This window comes from Felis catus, chromosome A1, assembly GCF_018350175.1.
Source record: "Felis catus isolate Fca126 chromosome A1, F.catus_Fca126_mat1.0, whole genome shotgun sequence".
In the NCBI taxonomy this organism is placed as follows: domain Eukaryota; kingdom Metazoa; phylum Chordata; class Mammalia; order Carnivora; family Felidae; genus Felis; species Felis catus.
Window position 1 is genome coordinate 116979325 of NC_058368.1, and position 22273 is coordinate 117001597.

General features: G+C 42.2%; 3 protein-coding genes across 3 annotated transcripts; all 3 read left to right on the plus strand.

Annotated features, from left to right (window-relative positions):
* The first annotated feature begins 490 nt into the window (after positions 1-490).
* PCDHB8 (protocadherin beta 8) lies at positions 491-4843 on the plus strand. The gene has a single exon (XM_023256016.2). The coding sequence runs from the start codon at positions 1044-1046 to the stop codon at positions 3438-3440; it is 2397 nt and encodes a 798-aa protein (XP_023111784.2). The 5' UTR covers positions 491-1043; the 3' UTR covers positions 3441-4843.
* Positions 4844-6594: 1751 nt separating this feature from the next.
* Positions 6595-22046, plus strand: PCDHB16 (protocadherin beta 16). Its single transcript, XM_023256043.2, has 2 exons — positions 6595-11480; positions 21912-22046. The coding sequence occupies exons 1-2, from the start codon at positions 9225-9227 to the stop codon at positions 21933-21935; spliced, it is 2280 nt and encodes a 759-aa protein (XP_023111811.2). The 5' UTR covers positions 6595-9224; the 3' UTR covers positions 21936-22046.
* LOC109502269 (protocadherin beta-10) lies at positions 13561-16794 on the plus strand. Its single transcript, XM_023256023.2, has one exon. The coding sequence runs from the start codon at positions 13762-13764 to the stop codon at positions 16153-16155; it is 2394 nt and encodes a 797-aa protein (XP_023111791.1). The 5' UTR covers positions 13561-13761; the 3' UTR covers positions 16156-16794.
* Positions 22047-22273: the final 227 nt, after the last annotated feature.

Below are 22273 nucleotides of genomic sequence, written 5' to 3' on the forward strand. Positions count from 1 at the left end.
ACTCTGCTACCTGATGGCATCAAATTACATGCTTAGTGTGTGTGTGTGTGTGTGTGTGTGTGTGTGTATAAAGTTAATCTCTCTCTGTCTCAGTATCTTCATCTGTAAAGTGAGGAAACTCAAGGCGGCCCTATGAGGTATACACTATTACTATCTCCATCCTACAAGTGAGAAAACTGGGAGAGGTTAAATAATTTGTCCAAGTTTCATAGCTAGCAGTTTCCATAGTTCTTGGCAATAAAAATATGTAACTCTGAGAGTTTTCTGTATGACTCCAATTGTGTGTGTGTATGTATATGTATGTGTGTGTATATATATATACATAATACATATACTATATACTATATATATATGAGTTTAATTTTGAGAGAGAGTACAAGCAGAATAGGGGCAGAGAGGCAGGGGCAGAGCATCTGAAGCAGGCTCTGTGCTGACAGCAGTGAGCCGAAAGTGGGGCTCTAACTCACAAACCACAAGATCATGACTTGAAGTCAGACGCTCAACCAATGAGCCACTCAGGCACCCCTCCAGTTGTATATTTTAATTGTATATGTTTTCTTCTTAGCCAGGCTGTTACATAAATATTTTCTTTTTGCTCCAAATTCACTTAGCGTTATTGAAAGTAGAAAGTTCTTACTAGTGTTATTTCTCTTTTTTGGCTCTCAGACAGTTGTCTGCACCGTAAAGTCCAGGGATAGTAAAGGTAAGACTCAGTATAGTACATACAGGCAAGAGTTGGGAATACTGCATCATTTTTCATCCCAGAAAATGTAAGATCCTATGAGGACGCCTGGTGGCGCTGCAGGATAAGACGGTACAAACCAGCACCGCAGCTGCAGCACCATTAACAGGCAAAACTAAGCAACAGAACCTGGAAGCCCACGGGAAGCTTGGATGCCACTGGAGGAGGACTGGGTCCTTTGATAAGGACCACTCACTGGAATATTTCTGAGGTATCCTGTGACAGAGCCACAGTCTCGGATACTGAAGTCGTTACAGTTCAGCAGAACCACCCTGGAGGGAGGCTTTACCAGACAAGAACAATGGAGGCCAGTGGGAAGTTCATTTGCAGACAAAGGCAAGTCGTTTTATTCTTTGTCCTCTTGGGCTTATCTCAGGCGGGTATGGAACCTAGGCGCTATTCTGTGGTGGAGGAAACCGAGGGTAGCTCCTTTGTAACCAATTTAGCAAAGGATCTAGGTCTGGGTCAGAGGGAACTCTCCAAGCGTGGGGCAAGGGTTATTTCCAAAGGGAACAAACTACATTTGAAGCTGGATCGGGAGACTGGAGATTTGTTGCTAAATGAGAAACTGGACCGGGAGGAATTGTGCGGTCACACAGACCCCTGTGTGCTGCGTTTCCAGGTGTTGCTAGAAAATCCCTTACAGTTTTTTCAAGCTGAGCTACAAGTAATAGACATAAATGACCATTCCCCAGTATTCGTAGACAGAGATATGTTGCTAAAAATATCAGAGAGCAGTCCACCTGGAACTACATTTCCACTGAAGAACGCTCAGGATGTGGACGTAGGCCGAAATAATATTGAGACCTATATAATCAGTCCCAACTCTTATTTTCGCGTCCTCACCCGCAAGAGCAGTGATGGCAGCAGATATCCTGAGTTGGTGCTGGATAAAGCGCTAGATCGAGAGCAGGAACCGGAGCTCAGGTTAACCCTTACAGCTCAGGATGGCGGCTCTCCACCCAGGTCTGGCATCGCTCAGATCAACATTGAAGTCGTGGACATCAATGATAACGCCCCTGAATTTGAGCAGTCTCTCTATAGGGTGAAAATTCCTGAAGACAGTCCGATAGGCTTCCTGATTGTCACAGTCTCTGCTACGGATGCAGACATAGGAGTCAACGGAGAGATTTCCTATTCACTTTTCCAGGCTTCTGAAGAGATTTGCAAAACCTTTGAAATCAATTCCATGACGGGAGAAATTCGACTTAAAAAACAACTTGATTTTGAAAGAATACAGTTCTATGAAGTCAATATTGAGGCCAGAGATTCTGGCAGCTTTTCTGGAAAATGCACCGTCCTGACTCAAGTCTTGGATGTGAACGACAATGCCCCAGAAATCACCATGTCTGCATTTACTAGACACATACCTGAGAACTCGCCTGAGGCTATGGTTGCAGTTCTCAGTGTTTCAGACCTTGATTCGGAAGAAAATGGGAAAATAAATTGCACAATTCAGGCCGATCTACCCTTTCTCCTGAAATCTTCCTTAGAAAATTTTTACACCCTGGTAACAGAGAGACCCCTGGACAGAGAGAGCCAGGCCGAGTACAACATCACCATCACCGTCACCGACTTGGGGACCCCCAGGCTGAAAACGCAGCTCAACATCACCGTGAAGGTCTCCGACGTCAACGACAACGCCCCCGCCTTCAGCCAAACCACCTACACCCTGCGCGTCCGCGAGAACAACAGCCCCGCCCTGCACATCGGCAGCGTGAGCGCCACGGACAGGGACTCGGGCGCCAACGCGCAGGTCACCTACTCGCTGCTGCCGCCCGCGGACCCGCAGCTGCCCCTGGCCTCCCTGGTGTCCATCAACGCGGACAACGGGCAGCTGTTCGCGCTCAGGTCCCTGGATTACGAGGCGCTGCGGGCGTTCGAGTTCGGCGTGCGCGCGGCCGACCGCGGCTCGCCCGCGCTCAGCAGCCAGGCGCGGGTGCGCGTGCTGGTGCTGGACGACAACGACAACGCGCCCTTCGTGCTGTACCCGCCGCAGAACGGCTCTGCGCCCTGCACCGAGCTGGTGCCCAGGGCGGCCGAGGCGGGCTACCTGGTGACCAAGGTGGTGGCGGTGGACGGCGACTCGGGCCAGAACGCCTGGCTGTCGTACCAGCTGCTCAAGGCCACGGAGCCCGGGCTGTTCGGCGTGTGGGCGCACAACGGCGAGGTGCGCACGGCCCGGCTGCTGAGCGAGCGCGACGCCGTCAAGCACAGGCTGGTGGTGCTGGTCAAGGACAATGGCGAGCCGCCGCGCTCGGCCAGCGTCACGCTGCACGTGCTGCTGGTGGACGGCTTCTCGCAGCCCTACCTGCCGCTCCCGGAGGTGGCGGCGGCCGAGGCGCGGGCCGACCCGCTCACCGTCTACTTGGTCGTCGCCTTGGCGTCCGTGTCGTCGCTCTTCCTGTTCTCGGTGCTCGTGTTCGTGGCGGTGCGGCTGTGCAGGCGGAGCCGGGCGGCGTCTGCGGGTCGCTGCTCGGCGCCCGAGGGCCGCTTTCCGGGCCACCTGGTGGACGTCAGCGGCGCGGGGACGCTGTCCCAGAGCTACCAGTATGAGGTGTGTCTTCGGGGAGGTTCGGGGACCAGTGAGTTCAAGTTCCTCAAGCCAAATGTGCCCAATTTCCAGGGCCACTCCCCTGGGCCAGAAATAGAAGAAAACGCCAACTTTAGGAATGACTTTGGTTTTAGTATTCAGTGATTGTATTGTTTTTCATATTCCAGATATTTAAAATTGGTAAGTTCAAGATATAGCTTTCCTGGCAATCCGTTAAGACTTTTTAAATCACACTAAACTTGCCTGCAAAATACTTTATATTACCCCTTTGTTATAAAGAATAGTCTTTTTTTCATCACTATGAGATGATTGGTCTTAAATTTTGCCCTCAAAACACTGATGAGGTCATTAGTTGTACAAATTGTTGCTGTGGAATAGTTTAGGAATGGATTAGGATGGGGCACCTGGGTAGCCCGGGTGAGCATCCCAACTTCCCCTCAGGTCATGATCTCACTGCTCCAGACTTGGAGCCCAGAATAGGGCTGGATGCTGTGGGAGCCCCATTCGGATCCTCTGTCTCCTTCTCTTTCTGCCCCTCCCCCTCAAAAAGGACTAAACATTTTTTAAATAGAGCTTGAAAAAAGAAATGGATTAGGAAAAAATAGTGGAAAGTTCATTTTATACAATCAATTGTATTCCCTTTTCTTGTTTTAAATCATTAGATAAATAAAAGCAGTAATACACTAACACATGAAGTATGCCTGGTGGAGAAGGAAATAACTGGTACAGTGAGAATCTGGCTCTTGCTTTATTCTGCTCTCATAGCTCTTTTTTAATTTACTTAGAGAGAGGATGTGTGCACACATGCATGCGAAGGAGGGGCAGAGAGAGGGCAGAAAAGAGAGAATCCCAAACAGACTCTGCGCATTCAGGGAAGCTGCTCTCATAGCTCTTAACTCTGATATTGTTTTCTCTTAAATGTTATACTAACTGTGCTTCCTTTCATTCATATAGTAGTGTTAATTTTAATATAATTATTTTAATTGCTTTCTATTAAGTTTCATTGCTGTTAACTGGAGGAAAAATAGCTACATTGTGTTCATCCAGTGACATAAGATAGCATAGTAGTGAAATGGACTTTTTCTATTTGAGAAACATTGAGCATGGATGACAGTAAATGCATTGGCCACCAAATATCCATTTATTTTTTCTTCCTTAGTAACATCACAAATTACATGTAGAGCATTAGCAAGTTTAGTAAAAAAAAAAAAATACTTTTTCCCTCCTTGGCAGCTGGAATGGAGCATTTCACTAGGTTATTGCCAATGGAATGTATATACAGATGTTGTAGGAGACTTCCAAGAAGGCTATTTAAAGGGAGAGGTACCTTTTTGTTCTTCTCTAACTGCTTCTTATGGCTTGGAATGTGTAAGTAATAGCTGAAACACAATTAGCCATGTTGGACCATAGAACAACACTAAGGATGGAAATATTGTACAAAGATAGTCAGTGTAGAATAAACTTAAAAGAAATGAGGGTCCCTGGTAACTATGGAGTCATCATATCACCCCTGGAGTGCCTACTTCTGAATTTCTTTTTTTACTTGAGAGATGAAAGAACTTTTTTTTTTTTTTTTCAACGTTTATTTATTTTTGGGACAGAGAGAGACAGAGCATGAACGGGGGAGGGTCAGAGAGAGAGGGAGACACAGAATCTGAAACAGGCTCCAGGCTCTGAGCCATCAGCCCAGAGCCCGACGCGGGGCTCGAACTCACGGACTGTGAGATCGTGACCTGGCTGAAGTCGGATGCTCAACCGACTGTGCCACCCAGGCGCCCCAGAGATGAAAGAACTTCTATCTCATTTCAGCACCATCATTTTAGTTTTTGTGCTACCTCCAGTGGAATCCAATCCTAAGGCTTTAACAGTAAGATTTTTTAAAACTAAAATGTTATGTAAGACAGTAAAATGCACAGATCTTAAGTGTATAATTTGATATAACTGATCTCTTAAAGCTCTTATTCATGATTTCTAATTTAGTTCAAAGTAGGGTACAGAAAAAAAAATAGTAGACTAGAATGCTTTACATTCATTATCTTTTTAGTCCTCTGCCAAACTCTAAGGTCTGAATAAGGGACTTAGAAAAAATGTATGTAATAAAGTGAAACTTTCTAAGTTACATATGAGAAAACTGAAGCTTAGAAAGGTTAGTAACTTGCTAGCAATTATAAAGTAATAAAAGGAGAAATTTGAATATCTGTTTTAACTGAATACTCCAGTTCTTAATCCATGTGTTATAATGGCAGGCATTAACTGGTAGCATTGTCTTCCTAACTAAGGAAAGTGAAATCCATCTATTCCATAAACTGAACCTTATGTAGAAATGTAGCTTTTAGTCTACAGTTTGTACTTGTTTCTTTACTATAGACTAAAATACTACTCTGGACCAGTAGATCCAAAGTTCTTATAGAAGCACTGACCTACTATCTGGGTGAGACACCACAGTTAATCTTCACTGGGAGTAATACAGCCTGATCATTTTCCTGTACCGTCTCAACATATCCCATTCATTATTGCAGTAATGAATGCCCTGAATAAGGAATAAAGTTACCTTATGGTTATGTTTCTTGAGTTTCTTGTACTTAGCCCTTCAGTCTGTTTTCTGTCAGTCCTAATATAAAATTTTTATTTTCCTTAGAAAGTTGAAATTCACTTTATTATTTACATTTTTTCTAAGTCCCTTATGCAGATTAAATACACTGTATTTATTTTAGCACACTATTATTTGAAAGCAATTGATATTCTAGTATTAATTTTATTTTTTAAAGCTTATTTTTTTATTTTGAGAGAGGGAGAATGAGCATGGCAGAGGGGCAGAGGGAGAGAGAGAGAGAGAGGGAGACAGAGGATCGGAAACAGGCTCTGTGCTGACAGCAGAGAGCCAGATGGGGGGCTTGAACTCATGAGACCTGAGCTGAAGTCAGATGCTTAACCAACTGAGCCACACAGGTGCCCCTCATATTCTAGCATTAATTTTAAATGAAATAACTAATTTCAGAGAAGTATAGGCAATGATGTGGAAGATTTTTTTTCACTGAATAATTTAGAGATTCTGGAAATTTAGTAGGAACAAAACTGATAGGCTCCAGCTATGTTCTGTTAAAATTAACCACATTGGGGCGCCTGGGTGGCGCAGTCGGTTAAGCGTCCGACTTCAGCCAGGTCACGATCTCGCGGTCCGTGAGTTCGAGCCCCATGTCAGGCTCTGGGCTGATGGCTCAGAGCCTGGAGCCTGTTTCCGATTCTGTGTCTCCCTCTCTCTCTGACCCTCCCCCGTTCATGCTCTCTCTCTGTCCCAAAAATAAATAAACGTTGAAAAAAAATTAAAAAAAAAAATAAAATTAACCACATCTTTGGCAACTCCAGAAAAAAATTATGCTGCAAAAAATTTAGAGAGTCATAAATGACTTTATTCTGAAAGGATGGCTTACTGGAGCTGAATCAGACATCTTCCAGCAATTGCTTTGGGAAACTATTCTTGTAGAGTGATAAATTGTTGTTGACTCAGCTGTGAGGTGCATGAATATCCATACTTGTGTACCATATTTTTTTTTCCATTGTTGCTATAAAAAATTACCACAAAGTTGCTTAAAACAAAAAAAATGTATTACCTTACAGCTTTTTAGGTCTCATGTCTGGTATAGGTATCACTGGGATAAATCAAAGTGTTGGCAGGAGTGCATGTCTTTCTGGTGGCTCTAAAAAAGAATCTGTTTCTTTGTCTTTTCCAACTTCTAGATGCTGCCTACATTACTTGACTCATGTCACCTTTCATCCATTGTCAAAACCAAATATTGTATCTCTTAAACAGATTATTCCATAATCATATCTCCTTTTGACCATTCCCAACAAAAGTTTTCCCACCCAGATAATCCAGGATAATCTTCCCTTCATAAGATCTTCAATTTAATTACATCTATAAACCTTTTGTCATGTAAGATACATATTTACAGATTTGGGGAATTCGGATGTCTTTGGGTGGGTAGCCATTATTCTATCTACCACAGATTGGCTGCTTGGAAGAAAATCATTCAGTCTAGCAATACCACTGGTAGCCAATGGAAAGCACATAAAGGTCTTTATAACAGGAATTTAGGCCTCATTGATTAGATGCTTTAATCCCAGACAAGGTATTTAACAAACTTCTAAGAATTACTAAGAAAAACACTGAATTGATAAAGATATGAAGCTTACTGCAATTCAATTCAAATTATAGAAATGGAAAGTCTGAACAAATACATACAAATCTGAAAGGGACTTGTATCTAGGATATACAAAGAACGCTTGTAACTCAATTATGAAAAGATAAATAATCCAGTTTAAAATGGACAAAGATCTGAATAGATGGTTTTCTAAGGAAGATATGCAAATGGACAATAAGCACATGAAAAGATGCCCAACATCATTAGTCATCAGAGAAATACAAATTAAAATCATGTGATACAACTTCATACCCACTAGAGTGGGTAGAATCAAAAAGTCAGATAACCAATGTTGGAAGGATGTGGGAAAACTGGAATGCTGATACAAAGCTGATGGGAATGTAAAATGGTGCAGCCACCTTGGAAAATATAGAGCTACCATATGACCTGGCAATTCTGCCAGAGAAATGAAAGTTTATGTCCACATGAACTCTTGTATATGAATGTTTGCAGCAGCAGGACTCTGAATAGTGAAAAGGTGGAAACAAACCAAATGTCTATCAACAGACGAATGGATAATCAAAATGTGATATATATCTATACAATGGAATATTATTCATCCATAAAAAGGAATGAAGTACTGATACATGCTACAACATGAACCTTGAAAACATGCTCAGTGAAAGAAGCCAGTCACAAAACTCCACATATTAAATTATTCTGTTCATATGAAAGTCCAGAATAGGGAAATCTATAGAGATAGAAAGTAAATTAGTTATTGATTAGGGCTCAGCATGGGAGGGATAGGGTATTAGGGTTGTTGCTAAAGCGTATGGATTTTGAGGGGTGATGAAAATGTTCTAAAATTGACTATGGTGATGGATGTGCTACTCTGTGAATATACTATAATTCACTGAATTGTACACTTTAAATGAGTGAACTGTGTGGTATGTGAGTTATATGTCATTAAAGCTTTTTAAATATAACAAATTATTCTTGTTATATATATATTTTAAAAGAATCCAAAAGCATGGCAGGCCTAATCTTGAGATCTATGTATTTGGGAAATAATTTTTCAATAACTTGAAAATTGCAAAAACAGCTCTCAGTCTTCAGTGTTGTAAAGAAGAGGAAGTATGCAATTTAATAACGCATTGGTTAAATAATATCTTTAGAACTGTCACTAATTGCAATTTTGCAGTGTCCATTCATTTGTAATTCTGTAATGTGTACCATGAAAATGATCTACTTGTGAAACTTTTCCCATGGTAATTCAAAAACATTTTGCTCCTAAATGTACATTGTTTTCAGCTTAAATGTTAATTATTTTATTTAATCATGAACTCTCAACAGGTTTTAACAGTAACATAAGTGAGTTTGATCTTTGTACTCCTCCTGTGCAACAACACAGAGCTCTATCTGAACACACACACATCACATGAAAATAGAGCTCATTGTTTTATATTACAGAACACATTTTACACAACTTATTTGGTACATTTAGGAGTATTTTGTGGAAAATATAAGACTCAGTGAGAACACATGGTGGCGCTGCAGGTTAAATGATGAAAAACAGAATTGCCTATGCAGCTCCAGTATCCAGCCAAACAATTTCACATTGCCTGGAAGCTAAAGTACGTTTTTCTTGGCCACAGCAAACGTGAATCTGAAATCTCTTTAAAACTATATTTAGTGGCATAGTTTTGATATCTGGACTGCAGGACCAGACTACCAGGATCCTGGACATACACAAAGCTCCTGTAAACCAAATTTTCATGAAAGAGCAATGGAGATTGGCTGGATGTGCTATCTGAGACAAAGGCAAGTCCTAGTTTTCTTTGTTTTGCTGAGCATGTTTGGGGTGGGTGCCGAGTTAGGTCCCTATTCAGTAGTGGAAGAAATGGAGAAAGGCTCCTTTGTGGCAAACCTAGGAAAAGACTTGGGGTTGGGATTGACAGAGATGTACAACCGCAGGGCTCGGATCATTTTTCAGGGGAACAAAGAGCATTTGCAGCTCAAGGTTCAGACTGGGGATTTGCTCATAAACGAGAAACTAGATCGAGAGGAGCTATGTGGTCCAGCTGACCCTTGCTTGTTATATTTCCAACTGTTAATGGAAAAGCCCTTAGAGATATTTCAGGCTGAACTGAGGGTGAAAGACATAAATGACAATTCTCCCGTGTTCACCGAAAGAGAAATGATTCTAAGAATACCTGAAAACAGTCCTCTAGGAATTGCATTCCCTCTGAGTAATGCTCTGGACTTGGATGTAGGAAGCAACAATGTTCAAAACTATAAAATCAGCCCCAACTCCCATTTCCGGGTTCTAACCCGCAAACTCAGTGACGGCAGAATATACCCTGAGCTGGTGTTGGAAGAAGAGCTAGACAGGGAGGAGGAGCCCGAAATCGTTTTAACTCTAACGGCTCTGGATGGCGGCTCTCCACCTCGGTATGGGACCGCTCAGGTGCGCATTGAAGTGGTGGACAGCAACGATAACGCCCCTCAGTTTGAGCAGCCCATCTACAAGGTGCAAATTCCTGAGAACAGCCATGTAGCCTCCTTGGTTGTCACTGTCTCTGCCAGAGATTTAGACAGCGGAGTATATGGAAAAATAGCCTACACGCTCTTTCAGCCTTCAGAAGATATTAGCAAAACTTTGGAGGTGAATCCTGTAACAGGAGAAATTCAACTGAGAAAACAAGTAGATTTTGAAACAGTTCAATCTTATGAGGTGGACATCAAGGCCACAGATGGGGGAGGCCTTTCAGGAAAATGCACTCTTCTCCTCCAGGTGGTGGATGTAAATGATAATCCCCCAGAAGTGACCATGTCTGCACTCACCAGCCCTATCCTGGAGAACTCACCTGAGATTGTAGTTGCTGTTTTCAGTGTTTCTGATCCTGACTCTGGGGATAACGGGAAGACTGTTTCCTCCATCCAGGATGACCTTCCTTTTCTTCTAAAACCTTCAGTCAAGAACTTTTACACCTTGGTAACCAAGAGAGCACTAGACAGAGAAGAAAGAGCCCAATACAACATCACTATCACCGTCACCGACTTGGGGACCCCCAGGCTGAAAACGCAGCACAACATAACCGTGACGGTCTCCGACGTCAACGACAACGCCCCCGCCTTCAGCCAAACCACCTACACCCTGCGCGTCCGCGAGAACAACAGCCCCGCCCTGCACATCGGCAGCGTGAGCGCCACGGACAGGGACTCGGGCGCCAACGCGCAGGTCACCTACTCGCTGCTGCCGCCCGCGGACCCGCAGCTGCCCCTGGCCTCCCTGGTGTCCATCAACGCGGACAACGGGCAGCTGTTCGCGCTCAGGTCCCTGGATTACGAGGCGCTGCGGGCGTTCGAGTTCGGCGTGCGCGCGGCCGACCGCGGCTCGCCCGCGCTCAGCAGCCAGGCGCGGGTGCGCGTGCTGGTGCTGGACGACAACGACAACGCGCCCTTCGTGCTGTACCCGCCGCAGAACGGCTCTGCGCCCTGCACCGAGCTGGTGCCCAGGGCGGCCGAGGCGGGCTACCTGGTGACCAAGGTGGTGGCGGTGGACGGCGACTCGGGCCAGAACGCCTGGCTGTCGTACCAGCTGCTCAAGGCCACGGAGCCCGGGCTGTTCGGCGTGTGGGCGCACAACGGCGAGGTGCGCACGGCCCGGCTGCTGAGCGAGCGCGACGCCGTCAAGCACAGGCTGGTGGTGCTGGTCAAGGACAATGGCGAGCCGCCGCGCTCGGCCAGCGTCACGCTGCACGTGCTGCTGGTGGACGGCTTCTCGCAGCCCTACCTGCCGCTCCCGGAGGTGGCGGCGGCCGAGGCGCGGGCCGACCCGCTCACCGTCTACTTGGTCGTCGCCTTGGCGTCCGTGTCGTCGCTCTTCCTGTTCTCGGTGCTGGTGTTCGTGGCGGTGCGGCTGTGCAGGCGGAGCCGGGCGGCGTCTGCGGGTCGCTGCTCGGCGCCCGAGGGCCGCTTTCCGGGCCACCTGGTGGACGTCAGCGGCGCGGGGACGCTGTCCCAGAGCTACCAGTATGAGGTGTGTCTTCGGGGAGGTTCGGGGACTAGTGAGTTCAAGTTCCTCAAGCCCATTATCCCTAATCTGCAGTTTCAGAGCACGGGGAAGGAAGTGGAAGAAAATCCCCCCTTCCAGAATAATTTTGGGATTTAATTATTGCTAGGAACCTATTTAATAAAGACATTAACTTCTAATTTTTTTCTTGACTAAATTGTTTATGCCTGCCACCACAAATAAGGTGTTGTTTAATTTTCTCTATTTGGTTCATCCTCAATTTCCAATTTTATACCTGTCTTCACAGGTTTCTTTACCCTCATATTTTAGTCCAGTGAAGTATTTTTCAGTAGAATCCCAGTAAGTGAAATAAGTTCTACTTTCAAAGATGATACCATTAACATTTTCTACTACTTTATGAATAAGTGTCTTTATTGGCTTTGTACTTACAATTTTCATTTTAGTTTTCTTTCCAGAGCTTCTTCAGTTATGAAAATAATGTGCATGTGATCTATGCATTTCCTATTTGGTAGTTCTTCTCTTCCATTTTAAAACTGGTATTTTTGTTGGTTTATCGACCTCAATTTTTATTATAGCGATTTTTAAAACTATTACTTTTTTAAAGTTGTTTTCCCGTTATTGGTATTTGCATCTTTAAAGTATTTACATTGTGTGATAAGATAAATAAATCCCTAATAAGTCTTATGTAAAATAAGAAGAAACACCTCTGTAAGATACTGAGTGTGTGTGTATGTATTTAAGTTTGGAGACAAAAACAATGTTTAGGTGTTTTATAGCATCATGTAGAAATATTTAATCATTTGTTTTAAATCCTGTATGAAAAAAAACAGAGATTCCTGTTAAGTTTTTAATGGCTAACAAAGCAGTCCCATTCAGTTGGAAAAAAACTGTAGAAATCGTCAGAAGTTTATATGGTATAGATTCTTCGTTTAGCAGTTAGAGTTTTTGGCAGTATCTAGCCCTTTCCCTCTACAATGTCCTTCAGCTTAATCTCTATCTCTTGCTTATTAGAGGAAAAACAGAGTTATTTCTGGATATTAGGCCTTTGAATAAAATTCTCTATGAGGTAGATGTTATGCTTTTCTTACTGTCGGTAGTGTTTGGATAGGCATTATGCTGGTCTATTCTTTCCCTCCCTTTTATTTGGTACAGAGAAATTAGATCCCACCAGATTTTAATTAAGAGGAACTTTAAAATAAAGACCAGTCCCTTCTTTAATTTTGTAAGTAATTTTAAAGCTAATATAAGAAAAACAAAGACATGAAAAAAAGAAACAAGTTGATAAGAATGAGTTAAGTGAAAGAATACAATTTTCAAATGGTATGGATTTAAGGCACAGAAGGTCGTTTCATATCCTAGTAAGTAGAGCTTATTTATCCATTCCTTAATATAGCAAGCATTGAGTGTCTGATTTGTGAATTTAAGATGATTAAGGCATCCTTCCATCCTTACATAGGGACAGGTTGACTTGAATAAGGGACAAATTGGCATGAAACAGGAAGCAGTAATATGTACAGAGCAATTATACAAGTTTCTATGGGAGCACAGAGGAGGGAAAGCCTAAACCCTTCCCTCTGGATGATTATATTTAGGCAATATGATTAGATTTTAAGGAAATTGTTGAAGAATGTGTGAAACAAGTTTCTTTTTTCAGTTTGGTCAATGTTTTTGGAAAAGTAAAATCTGTTATTTTGGTCCCAGAGGTCACCACTGTTTTCCACTTTGGTTCATGACATTGCATGGGAGTAGTTTCAGGAGTGAAAGGCCTACTACAGAACTAAATGTGGCACATTGAGGTGGACAGAGTTAACTGCTAGAAACATTTTCCAAATTTTGAATTTTTAACTTTTCCCATGAATCAGTGAAAAATCTCAACAATGTGAGCAGTATTCTATCTCAACATTACTTTCTACCAAACAAAAGAAAAGAAAAATGAAATACTTAAATGAGCCACTAAAGAAAAAAATTGAAAATACACACACAAATTGGGTAGAGCCATTTGAGTCTGTTGGAGGCCACGCGGTGGCGCTGCAGGCTAAAAAGACAAAAAAAAAAAAAAAAAAAAAAAAAAATCGACCATGAACTGAGAATGCTGCGGAAGGCATTAGCAAAAAGGATCAAGGCAGATGAGCTGGGAGAAAACCTGTACTGGCCCAAGATTGGAAAAGGAAAAAAACCCAGACTCCTGCTACAAATGGCATAGGTCTGGGGGTTGCAACTGCTGGTTCTGTAGGCTGGGAGCTGTGATTGTGACCAACATTGACAAAAGACGTGTTCTGAAAAAGCAATGGAGGCTGGAATGTTGTGCTGCCCAAGACAAAGGCAAGTCCTATTTCTCTTTATGTTTGGGGGAGTATCCTTAGCAGGTTCTGGGTTTGGACAATATTCTGTGACAGAGGAAACAGAGAGAGGATCATTTGTGGTTAATCTGGCAAAGGATCTGGGGCTAGGGGACCAGGAATTGGTTTCAAGGGGAGCCCGGGTGGTGTCTGATAACAAACAACACTTGCTCCTGGATCCTCATTCTGGAGATTTGCTCACAAATGAGAAACTGGACCGGGAAAAGCTGTGTGGCCTCACAGAGCCCTGTTTGCTGTATTTCCAAATTTTAATGGATAACCCCTTTCAGATTTACCGGGCTGAGCTGAGGGTCAGGGACATAAATGATCATTCACCAATGTTTCGGGACAAAGAGACAGTCTTAAAAATATTAGAAAATACAGCTGAAGGGACAGCATTTCGACTAGAAAGAGCGGAGGATTCAGATGGAGGACTTAACGGTATACAAAGCTACATCATCAACCCAAACCCTTTTTTCCATATTAAAATTAGTGACAGTGATGAAGGCATGATATATCCAGAACTAGTATTGGATAAGGCACTGGACCGGGAGAAGCAGCACGAACTCAGTTTAACACTCACGGCACTGGATGGTGGGTCTCCACCCAGGTCTGGGACCACCACAATACGAATTGTGATTGTGGACATCAATGATAATGCTCCCCAGTTTTCTCAGACAATGTATGAGACCCAGGCCCCAGAAAACAGCCCAGTAGGGTCCCTTATTGCAAAAGTCTCTGCAGGAGATATAGATTCTGGAGTCAATGCAGACATATCCTATTCATTTTTTGATGCTTCTGAAGATATTCGAGAAACCTTTCAAATCAATCCTTTGTCTGGAGAAATTGTCCTCATAGTGTTGCTTGATTATGAGCTAGTAAAGTCTTACAAAATAAATATACAGGCAATGGATGGAGGGGGTCTTACTGCAACATGTACCGTCTTGGTGGAAGTATTAGATATCAATGACAATCCCCCAGAACTGATCATGTCATCACTTTCCAACCATGTCGCTGAGAACTCTCCTGAGACGGTACTGGCTGTTTTTAGAATTAAAGACAGAGACTCTGGAGAAAATGGAAAAATGCACTGCTACATTCAAGATAATCTGCCATTCCTTCTGAAACCCTCTGTGGAAAATTTTTACATCCTCATGACAGAAGGAGGGCTGGACAGGGAAAGTCAAGCCGAGTACAACATCACCATCACCGTCACCGACTTGGGGACCCCCAGGCTGAAAACGCAGCACAACATAACCGTGACGGTCTCCGACGTCAACGACAACGCCCCCGCCTTCAGCCAAACCACCTACACCCTGCGCGTCCGCGAGAACAACAGCCCCGCCCTGCACATCGGCAGCGTGAGCGCCACGGACAGGGACTCGGGCGCCAACGCGCAGGTCACCTACTCGCTGCTGCCGCCCGCGGACCCGCAGCTGCCCCTGGCCTCCCTGGTGTCCATCAACGCGGACAACGGGCAGCTGTTCGCGCTCAGGTCCCTGGATTACGAGGCGCTGCGGGCGTTCGAGTTCGGCGTGCGCGCGGCCGACCGCGGCTCGCCCGCGCTCAGCAGCCAGGCGCGGGTGCGCGTGCTGGTGCTGGACGACAACGACAACGCGCCCTTCGTGCTGTACCCGCCACAGAACGGCTCTGCGCCCTGCACCGAGCTGGTGCCCAGGGCGGCCGAGGCGGGCTACCTGGTGACCAAGGTGGTGGCGGTGGACGGCGACTCGGGCCAGAACGCCTGGCTGTCGTACCAGCTGCTCAAGGCCACGGAGCCCGGGCTGTTCGGCGTGTGGGCGCACAACGGCGAGGTGCGCACGGCCCGGCTGCTGAGCGAGCGCGACGCCGTCAAGCACAGGCTGGTGGTGCTGGTCAGGGACAATGGCGAGCCGCCGCGCTCGGCCAGCGTCACGCTGCACGTGCTGCTGGTGGACGGCTTCTCGCAGCCCTACCTGCCGCTCCCGGAGGTGGCGGCGGCCGAGGCGCGGGCCGACCCGCTCACCGTCTACTTGGTCGTCGCCTTGGCGTCCGTGTCGTCGCTCTTCCTGTTCTCGGTGCTGGTGTTCGTGGCGGTGCGGCTCTGCAGGCGGAGCCGGGCGGCGTCTGTGGGTCGCTGCTCGGCGCCCGAGGGCCACTTTCCGGGCCACCTGGTGGACGTCAGCGGCGCGGGGACGCTGTCGCAGAGCTACCAGTACGAGGTGTGTCTGCGGGGAGGCTCGGGGACCAGTGAGTTCAAGTTCCTCAAGCCCATTATCCCCAATATCCAGGCACAGGACTCTGGGGGGCATAGCGAAGAAAATCCCACCTTTCGAAATAGCTTTGGATTTAACTTAGAGTAAAAATTCTTTTTTATATTTTCACGCACTTTTAAGTGGTGTACAATCATATCAATATCAGTTTAGTTTTAAAATTCCTAGTTATTTTAAGCCTAATTTTAAGTACTATATATCTCTGATTTACAATGTCATTTCATCCTTTTTTGCATTTAATCAATAGGTAGCTTTAATTAGCACCCATTTGTAAATAATAGTTTAAGGTTTAATCATTTCAAAATGTACAAGGATGTAGTTATTCTTACCTAGAAAATCGAAATTTGTCTTTTCCTTTTAGTATATTTCATAGACTAATCTCTGTCCTCATCGCCTTGTACTTCCTTCATGTCAGCAGACATCCCTCCACTTCTGATCTTCTCTAACATTCTGTTTAATCATGTGAAAAAAAATCATGTCATCTAGCATTTTAAAGATATTTCTCTCTTACTCTGCTCGTGAGAAAATGAGAGAGATCATTTTGTGAGTGATATGGGACTACAGTCATATCTTGTAGTCATATTATTATTCCATTTCCTTTAAATACACTACTCTTACTATTTTCTAGTGTTCACTTTTGCTGACATGTGTTAAAAAATAGGTCGTGTCTCTTAATGGCAACAAAATGTAATAACCTGCATGAAAATAAATAAAAGCATTTTGAAAATTTGTGAAGAATATTTGTGGACTGTTGGAAAGGTACTCACTTTTCATTTCATTTTATAAATATATTTTAGTTGTTATGAAATTTTTAAATCACGATGAACTAAAAATCACAAAGAAAAACAATAAATTCTTCAATGTCTGGCCCCTCTTATGGAGTAGTTTCTCTAGAATTGATCATCTTTTGAAGTAATATGTATGGCACTATATCTTAACAGTTTTATACTTTAATCACTCCTTCATATGACAAAAGACGATTTCACTTCCTTACTTTCCAACTAATACACATACAACATTGCATGTGCCCTTTCTCCTGTTCTCCCAATAGAGCTGTCATTTTTTTAGGTTAAACTAGTAGTTTTTATGTATATTGCAAAAATTACTTCAAAATACACATTAGTGTAATGATTACATTTCTTTTCTTGAAAAACTTAATTCCTAGAGTTGATCCTCGTTTTTACTTGCATCATTTTCTATTTACTCTTATTGATTTTTCACATTAAGTCTCATTTCAATAACAATAATTCTCTTAAATATTAAAAAATGCCAGATACCTATCAATTTATTTTAGATCTTTCACCCAGAACCTTTTGTATCTCTGATTCATTAACATTGGTTGTTCTTTTTTTTAATTTTTACTTTTTATTTAAATTCTGGTTAGTTAACATACAGAGTAAATATTAGTTTCAGATGTAAAATTTAGTGATTCAGTGTTTCCATCCAACACCCAGTGCTCATTGGTACAAGTGCCCTTCTTAATCCTCATCATTTATTTCACCCATCCCCCACCCATCTCCCCTCTGGTAACCGTTGGTTTGTTCTCTATAGTTAAGAGTTTGTTTTTTGGTTTTTTTCTCCTATGATCGTTTGTTTTCTTAAATTCCACTTACAAGTGAAATCATATGGTATTTGTCTTTCTCTGACTTATTTCGCTTAGCGTAATACTCTTTAGCTCCATCCATGTGGTTGCAAGTGACAAGATTCCACTCTTTTTATGGCTGAGTAATATTCCATTCCATATATACATACACACATACATCTTACTTTATCCATTCATCAGTCAGTGGACACTTGGGCTCTTTCCATAATTAAGCTATTGTTGATAATGCTGCCATAAATATGAGAGTGCATGTATCCCTTCAAATTAGTATTTGTGTATTCATTGGATACATACCCAGTAGTGCAATTGCTGGATCATAAGGTGGTTCTATTTTTAACTTTTTTAGAAACTTCCACACTGTTTTCTAGAGTGTCTGCACCAGTGTACATTCCCACCAACAGTGTAAGATGGTTCTCTTTTCCCTGTGTCTTCACCAACACCTGTTGTTTGTCTTGTTAATTTTAGCCATTCTGGCTGGTATGAGATGATATTTCACAGTACTTTTGATTTATGTTTCCCCAATGATGAATGATGGTGAGCTTCTTTTCAGGTGTCTGTTGTCCATCTGAATGTCTTCTTTGGAAAAATGTCTATTCAGTCTTCTGCCCCTTTTTAAACTTTTTTTTTTTGGGGGGGGGGTTGAGTTGTATAAGTTCTTTATATATTTTGGATACTAACCCTTTATCAGATATGTCATTTGCAAATATCTTCTCCCATCACTTAGGTTGCCTTTTAGTTTTGTTAATTTTTTCCAATATTGGTTGTTCTAATGGCTGTCACCCTAGAACTTTTTCCTTTATTACTTTCTTGTGTTGGTCCCCTTTTACAAGATCCAATATATTCTTTTTTATTAGTGTATTCTTTACTTAACTAACACACATCTCTCACTAGTTTCATAAAAATGATTCAGAGGAGGTGAAAGTTTTTGACAATTTGCTTAGTAAAGCACTCTTGTTTTTCTTTTGAGTGGTACTTTGGGTGTAAAATTCTAAGTTGAAAATAATTTTCCCTCACATTTTGAAAGCAGTGTTCTTTTTACTGATTGCAATTAGAGTTCCTGTTCAGAATACTGAGTCCCTTCTAATTCTGACCTCTTTTAATGTCACCCCTAGTTTTTCATTCTGGAAGAATCGGAAACTTTTTCTTCATATTCTGAAAATACTCTATTATCACTTATCTATTTATCTGGTCACAGGGGTGTACTCTATTAACATTTAAACTCTCACTTCCAGTTCTGAGAAATTTTCTTGTTATGCTTTTGATAATAAGTTCTCCCTTGAATTTTCTACATTCTCACTTTATCCAGAATTTCATTAGTTAAATATTGGATCTTCTAGATTGATACACTAAGACACTAAATTTTTTCCTTATTTTCTCTGTCTGTTGCTCTACTTTTTTGGACAATTTATTTTATAATCCAACCTTTATATTTAAGTTTTTCTTTTTGGCTGACTATATTTTTAATAGCTCTTTTGGTTCTCTGAGTGTTTTGCATAGGATCCTTTTGTAGATATGTAAATGTATTATCTTCTCTCATCTATAATTAATTTATTCTTTTAAAATACATTATACACAAAATGCATTATGCAGTAGAAACCGTTACATCCATTATTAAAATGAGAGTGAGTTACAGGGAAGTTAAGAACTTATCCAAGGTTATATAGTTAGTAAGGGGGACTTAAGCCATAATCTATTCTCAATCTTATAGTAAGAACACATACTTCATGAAGTTACTGTTAATATTAAATGAATAAAAGCATATGTGTCACTTAGAACAATGGATATCACAGAGCAAATTTTCAGTAAGTGTTAGCTCTTATGAGATTTTACTACTCTGGGGATATTAGACATTTTTAAAGACTTTCTTCTGTTTTCTCTATTATGTCTATTTCCTCTTGTTTTTGTTTTTGTTTTTGTTTTACCTTGCTATGTCATGTCATAGGTATTTCTTCAAATTTCTTGTGGTCCTGGGCTATCTTTTCATTATTAAGAATGATATTCTCAGGGGCGCCTGGGTGGCTCAGTAGGTTGATCATCGAACTCTTCTTGATTTTGGCTCAGGTCATGATCTCACATGGTTCATGAGTTCAAGCCTCCCATCAGGCTCTGTGCTGACAGTGTGGAACCTGCTTGGGATTCTCTTTCTCCCCTCTCTCTTTGTCCCTACCCCATTTGTGCTCTTTCTATCTCAAAATAAATAAATAAACTTTAAAGAAGGATGATGCTCTCATATTTAAGAGTGATGAGAGGGGCTCCTGTGTCACTCAGATGGCTTAGCCTCTGACTCTCAATTTCGGCTTAGGTCATGATCTCACGGTTGTGGGACTGAGCCCATCCCAGCATCAGTGAAAGAGAGAAAGAGAGACAGAGACAGAGAGACAGAGGAAGGAAGGAAGGAAGGAAGGAAGGAAGGAAGGAAGGAAGGAAGGAAGGAAGGAAGTTTGGATGGAAGGACGAAGAGATACCATCCTGTCAGCTCTTTGCGAGTGCGTGAGGCCTGTTGATGGTAGGACTTCACTCTAATGTAACCATGCTAGGATAAGACTATTATCTTGGGAGACCCTTCCGAATATTAGTATGTGTAAATGTTTTTTTATAAGATTTTTTTAATTTTTAAGTAATCTCCACATCTCATGTGGGACTTGAACTCACAACCCAGAGACCAAGAGTTGTATGCTTTACTGACTGAGCCAGCTAGGCGCCCCATTATGTGTAAATCTTTATCTAAGCTTTTCATATTCTCCAGGTTAGAATTCTACAATATCTGCTGTGTGAAGGAAAGTTAGACAGGAGATCAGTATATACCCTGTGTTCTACAATTGGAGAGTATTGCATGATAAGGGTGATCTGGAAATTTCATCATTCAGGATGCAAAGTTTTGCTTCACCTCTCTATTTTTAGTTTCACGCTTCAACTTTTACTCAGCTTTGCCTAAGGTCTCCAAAACTAGGGGTCATCCCATTTAATTTCTCCAAAGAAGTAACTTCCCATTCTCTGCTTCTGAGATACTTTCCTGTCTATATAGGCTGATGAAATGGTTAGACTATCCAACTTTCCTTTTTAGTTCTCAACTGACTTCAGCTTTCTTACACATGGTTCCTCTAAATCTTGTACCTAAATGGAATACTGTAGGACAAACCCACTAGTTTTGTATGAACATTTCCAATGCAGGCACTTTACATGTTTCTTAGAACTGCTAACTCAATTGCTCTTCTTTCGGCTTTCTGTCATCAAAATTTTGGGTGTCCACTTGTGCATTCTTAGTCTTTATGTGTTCATACCACTTTTCCTCTTTTCTGTCATTTTAGTTAGTATTTTATGGGTTTTGTGTTTATTTATTTTTGAAAGAGAGTACAATTGGGGAAGGGGCAGAGGGAGGGACAGGATCTGAAGCAGGCTCTACACCGACAGCAGAGATTTGAGGCTCATACTCACAGAAATAGGATGCTCAACTGACTGAGCCACCCAGGAGCCCCTTAGTGAGTATTTTTAAAGGAGGGAGAATAACTAAGAGTAGTCAACCCACCTACTTTTCTATTTCTACCCTTGTAGTGGTCAATTTTTCAATAACGTATCTATCTTACATTTTTTAAATGTAATTTGAACTTAACATTTTTAGATGCAAATTTTTTTAGATCCCTCCTTAATCCATTTTTGAGAGCATTTTTGAGATCATTGAATTTATAGCATCTATTCCAAACAATTTCCCTCCTTATGTAGCAACCTTTCACTTTGGCTAGGACTCAGACCACCCAAAGCTTCTGAGGTGGTCCCAGACAGTTAAAGCAAGGCCAAAGATGGGTCTTCAGATTCTGAGACTAAAATCTCCACGTTATAATTCTCTGCCTCATGAAATAATGATTGCTTCAATAGCAGGTATACGACCTTAATTAGTCTAATCAGAGTAAAACTAAGTTTTGCTCTATGACTGGGAATGGGAATCTCTTGTGGGGCGGAAAATGAAAGCAGGTGACCATAGTTGTAGGTGGAATAAATCTTGTGAACCTAAGGGAAGGTGGCTTTAGGAGTAAGCCTGCTTTAAACAAAACTAGCATGTTTGTGTGCTTATTAAATACTTTGGTAAATTATGAGAAGCTGGAACTAAATTATGACTTTACATAATGCGTTCCACCCCAATATTTTACTTCATTTTCTCCCAGTTCACAGTTCACTGCTGTTAAGGAAATCTACAGAGATGCCTTCTTGTACTATAATAACTATCTATTTGTGTTCCATCTTACAGTTTATCCAATTTCATATCCTCTGAGAAGACTCTCAAAGTGACTCATGTATACTTTCCCTTTGCATTACACCCGAAAGAAGGCCAAGTAATGATGCAATCTTCTTGCAGGTTTTCCGTCCTCTCAGAAATACTACAAACTTCTGGGGGCCAGGAATCACATCTTGTTTTTAAAACAATACTAACAACATCAGAAACTGTAAAGAGTATAAAACAATTCTTATGGAAGATAGAATATATTTTTAATCACTACACACAATGAGTAAAACAACATTTGTTTCTAAAGGGACATTTATATTAGTGGAATTTAGGTAGCTTTCATCTAACTGAAAATCTGTGGAGACGCATGGTGGCGCTGCAGGATA